The sequence below is a fragment of the Trichechus manatus genome, unplaced genomic scaffold, assembly GCF_000243295.1.
Source record: "Trichechus manatus latirostris isolate Lorelei unplaced genomic scaffold, TriManLat1.0 scaffold00191, whole genome shotgun sequence".
Lineage (NCBI taxonomy): Eukaryota > Metazoa > Chordata > Mammalia > Sirenia > Trichechidae > Trichechus > Trichechus manatus.
Window position 1 is genome coordinate 4,490,375 of NW_004444127.1, and position 4,004 is coordinate 4,494,378.

Below are 4,004 nucleotides of genomic sequence, written 5' to 3' on the forward strand. Positions count from 1 at the left end.
TCGAAGCTCTAACGTCCTGTCACCAGGTAGTTAGTTCTGTAACTAAGTATGTGCACACAGGAGTCTGTTAAATTTTCCTGTATAGATTCAGCTCAGGCATCCAGGCAGTTGGTCACCAAGTGTGTGGTGCAGGCTCTCACCTGTAGTCTTAGAGAGGCATGGGTGATTAGTGTAGGCACAGGTATCTGGCTTCAGTAGAGGGTCATGCACTGAGCCAAGCAGAGGGCTGACAGCTTCCCCCTAGTGTCTGAAAGGAAAGCATGTCTCTATTCCCTACAGCGAGTAGGCAGGTGAGTTTTGCAGCTGGACTATGAGCACCCTGCTGTGTTGGCTGTAAAGACTTGGAGGCACCACTTGTTCTTGGACCTGTATAGCAGGTGAGTAGGTGGTGTAGGGGAGCCACCAGTTCTCAAGCCCCTGGTGTGGACCGGTAAAGGTGCCTGCTTGAAGGGCAGGGCTGTGTCAAACATCACAAATATGCCACTTCACAGCTGAAACAGTTGAAGTTAGACTTCAGGTGTTTACCCTGTTGTACTGTGGTAGTGAGGGCTTATGCTGTTGAGATGGGTCTGCACAAGTCTATACAGGGGTGGAAGGTACTCAAAGTCTGCGGGCCCCTTATGCCTGTGTCTAGCAAAGGAGCTATGCCAACCCTGAGTTCCTGGCTTAGGGGAGCCAGTAGCTTATTTGTTCCCTCTCCAAGGACAGCAGAAAGGTTCAGGGAGCCTTATGGGATCTACTTCCGGCCCAGGGGACTCAGAGACTTTGGAAGTCTCTATATCAATGCAGAGCAGGGAGGGAGGAGGTAAAAGGGAGAGAGGTTTTTCCCAAATGGGTTTTTTTTTGTTTGTTTGTTTAAATCCTCAATGAAAGGCCACATGCATGTACTTATCTTTAGCCACTTGGCAGCTGCTTTTCACTGATTCAGAGTGTCCAAGCAGTATCTCTGCTGCTGGATCTCTCTCGATGTGGAAACTGCCTCCCAAGCGCGGGCATGGAGCTGTATGCCTGCTTCACTGAGCACCTCCGGGCCGATTGGGGATGAAGAGCTGTGGCTCTAGCCGAGTCCTGTCTGGCACTTCTCGCGTCTTCAGAACCATCTCCCTCTCCACCCACCACTCAGTCTGATTCCTCAACTTTGCTTTGTTCAGGGCTCCTAGATAGTCATATGCAATCAAAGCACTTGTTTTTCCAGGTCTTTATTGTAAGAGGGATATGGGAAGCCATCTGACTACTCCGCCATCTTGGCCCCGCCTCTCTACAAACTCTTTTTATAAGTGTACATTGAAAGTGAAACAAAACATAACATTTTATAAATGGAATTTTTGAATTTGAATTTTATTACTAAAATATACATATAAAATCTATAGTCTTCAAATACTAATTCCATAACTCTTATTCCCTAACATGTTTACTTATAGTATGTTTACATAATTATAATTATGATATTAAGACTCTTGTGCTTTTTAATTCAAGTTATTTTATATGTATACTTAAAAGTCTTGTAAGTCCCTAAAACCATCACTTGTAATGACTACATTATTCCCTCATGCTGATATTCAAGTAAAAATTTGCAAAGATTATCCTGACAGTAGGAAATGTTCCTTTCTTCTGGGTATTCTCAGCTTCATATGAAATTTTTTTAATGTCAGGATAATAAAAGACTAAGAGGGTCAACTAAGAGAAGTTTTGAGGTACCTATTCCTAGAGAGTCTAGGGAAGAGAAGGAATCATCTGGGAGAGCAGTAGAGTACTGTGAAAAGGAAGAGTTTTGGATTGTTTGATCCTATGGTTTTCCTTTCCTTTTTTTTTTTTTTTCCAGGTAAAAAATCCCTTCCTGGAAATTTATCACCAATAACACATGGATGGAGAATAACAGGAATGTGACTGAATTCATTTTAATAGGTCTTACACAGAACTCAAAGATGCAGAAAGTAGTGTTTGTAGTATTTTTGATTCTGTACATGGTAACACTCTCAAGCAACCTACTTATTGTTGTTACTATTACTACCAGCCAGGCTCTGAGCTCCCCCATGTACTTCTTTTTGACCCAACTTTCTCTGATAGACACAATTTATTCTTCTTCTTCAGCTCCTAAGCTGATTGTGGACTCCCTTCATGAGAAGAAAATTATTTCCTTTAATGGGTGCATGGCCCAAGTCTATGCAGAACATATCTTTGGTGCTGCTGAGATCATCCTGTTGACAGTGATGGCCTATGACCGCTATGTGGCCGTCTGTAAACCCCTACACTACATGACCATCATGAGCCATAGGCTGTGCATTCTTCTGGTGGGAGTGGCCTGGACTGGTGGATTTCTCCATGCAACCATTCAGATCCTCTTCACTGTCTGGCTGCCCTTCTGTGGCCCCCATGTCATAGACCACTTCATGTGTGACTTGTATCCTTTGTTGAAACTTGTCTGCATGGACACTCATACCCTTGGTCTCTTCGTTGCTGTCAACAGTGGATTTGTATGCTTGTTAAACTTTCTCCTCTTGTTGGTCTCCTATATGGTCATCCTGCACTCCCTAAAGGCTCATAGCTTGGAAGGGAGGCGCAAAGCCCTCTCCACCTGTGTCTCTCACATCACAGTGGTCATCTTATTCTTTGTGCCCTGCATATTTGTGTATCTGCGCCCAGTGACCACTCTGTCCATAGATAAAGCTGTGGCTGTCTTTTATACTATGGTGGCTCCTATGTTAAATCCCTTAATTTATACTCTCAGAAATACTGAAGTTAAAAATGCCATGAGAAAGCTCTGTAGCAAAAAGTAACTTCAGATGATGAAACAGAATCAGTGAGCATTGTAGGTAGCAGTAATAAAGGCAATATAGTCCAACCCTCTTGATCTCTAGATGGAAATATATACCTTGAGAAGACTGGAATCCAGAACGTCTCCCATCTTATACTCTTGTCACCACATTTTACTGATTCCCATTCAATAAATATGTATTGATTACTTGGATACTGGAAACATTTATAGAAGCTAAAAGATATGACCCTAGAATGTTAGACTGATAATAAAATAATCTTAAGTAACATAATGATATTGATTACTGCTGATTATTGAAAATAACATGTTTAATATTATTCGTTTTTGACTGTGCCCTCAATGTAAATTTTCTCTTGTGAGTTTTCTTGTTCATTAGATATTGATTGCATAGTTAAAAAGATACTGTTTACCACATGCCTATAAGGCTGCCATTATATAAAGCACCTTCCGTATCATGTCAGTCAGGATGCAGTGAGGAGACAGACCACACAGAAATTTGAAAAGGGAAAGTTTACATTCCATTATTAGTTATATCAGGTATTGATTATAATGGGGTAAAGAGAACTCTAAAGAATATCATTGGGGCTGAGAGAGAGTACCCAAGGAAGGCATAAACTTAGAAGGTGGGCCATGTCCTCAAGGCTGGGATTCTCATCTTTTGGATAAGGTGTAGTTGTAGCCTACTGGATGGTGGGGAATTTTATTGGGTTTCTTTGGGAGATAAATAGTCCATAGTAACCAGACACAGGCTGGAATAAAGAAACTCAGCTGGAACTGCCAAGCTTAGAGACTCCCACTAGGGTGCTGGTGGACAAGGCTGGTGGACAAGGAACTATGGCTGTAATGGTAAGCAAGACATTCCCTCTGGGTGCACGTTGGTGCCAAGGCTGGCAGAAAACACCACACCAGGCTGCAGATAGGCCAAGCTGGGAAGCTGATTGTCCCTGAGATTCACTAGAATCTGCCTGCAAAGATGTCACTGAAGCTCAATGGGAAACTGTCCACGGTGGTTGCCAGTGAAACTCGATGGGAGCGAGCTGTGCTGGATGTGCTCACCTCTGCCCTCCCATACCCTGCTGGCAGCTACACAGTCAGAGCAAGCTGAAAACAGAGGCTTATCAAAACCAGGAAGAGATGCTCCTTTCAGTGCCCTTTACTGACAAAGCTTAACATTATGCCAGGTGCGAAGGACAAATGCTTACAGGGGCCATCTTATTTAACATAGAGC

At 43.0% G+C, this 4,004-nt stretch overlaps 1 protein-coding gene across 1 annotated transcript; it reads left to right on the forward strand.

Annotated features, from left to right (window-relative positions):
• Nucleotides 1-1,838: 1,838 nt before the first annotated feature.
• Nucleotides 1,839-2,801, forward strand: LOC101358883 (olfactory receptor 4C12-like). The gene has a single exon (XM_004387723.3). The coding sequence runs from the start codon at nt 1,866-1,868 to the stop codon at nt 2,775-2,777; it is 912 nt and encodes a 303-aa protein (XP_004387780.1). The 5' UTR covers nt 1,839-1,865; the 3' UTR covers nt 2,778-2,801.
• Nucleotides 2,802-4,004: the final 1,203 nt, after the last annotated feature.

What these genes read in the sequence shown, in the direction of transcription:
- LOC101358883 (XM_004387723.3), top strand. Translation starts at nt 1,866, where the DNA reads ATGGAGAATAACAGGAATGTGACTGAATTCATTTTAATAGGTCTTACA.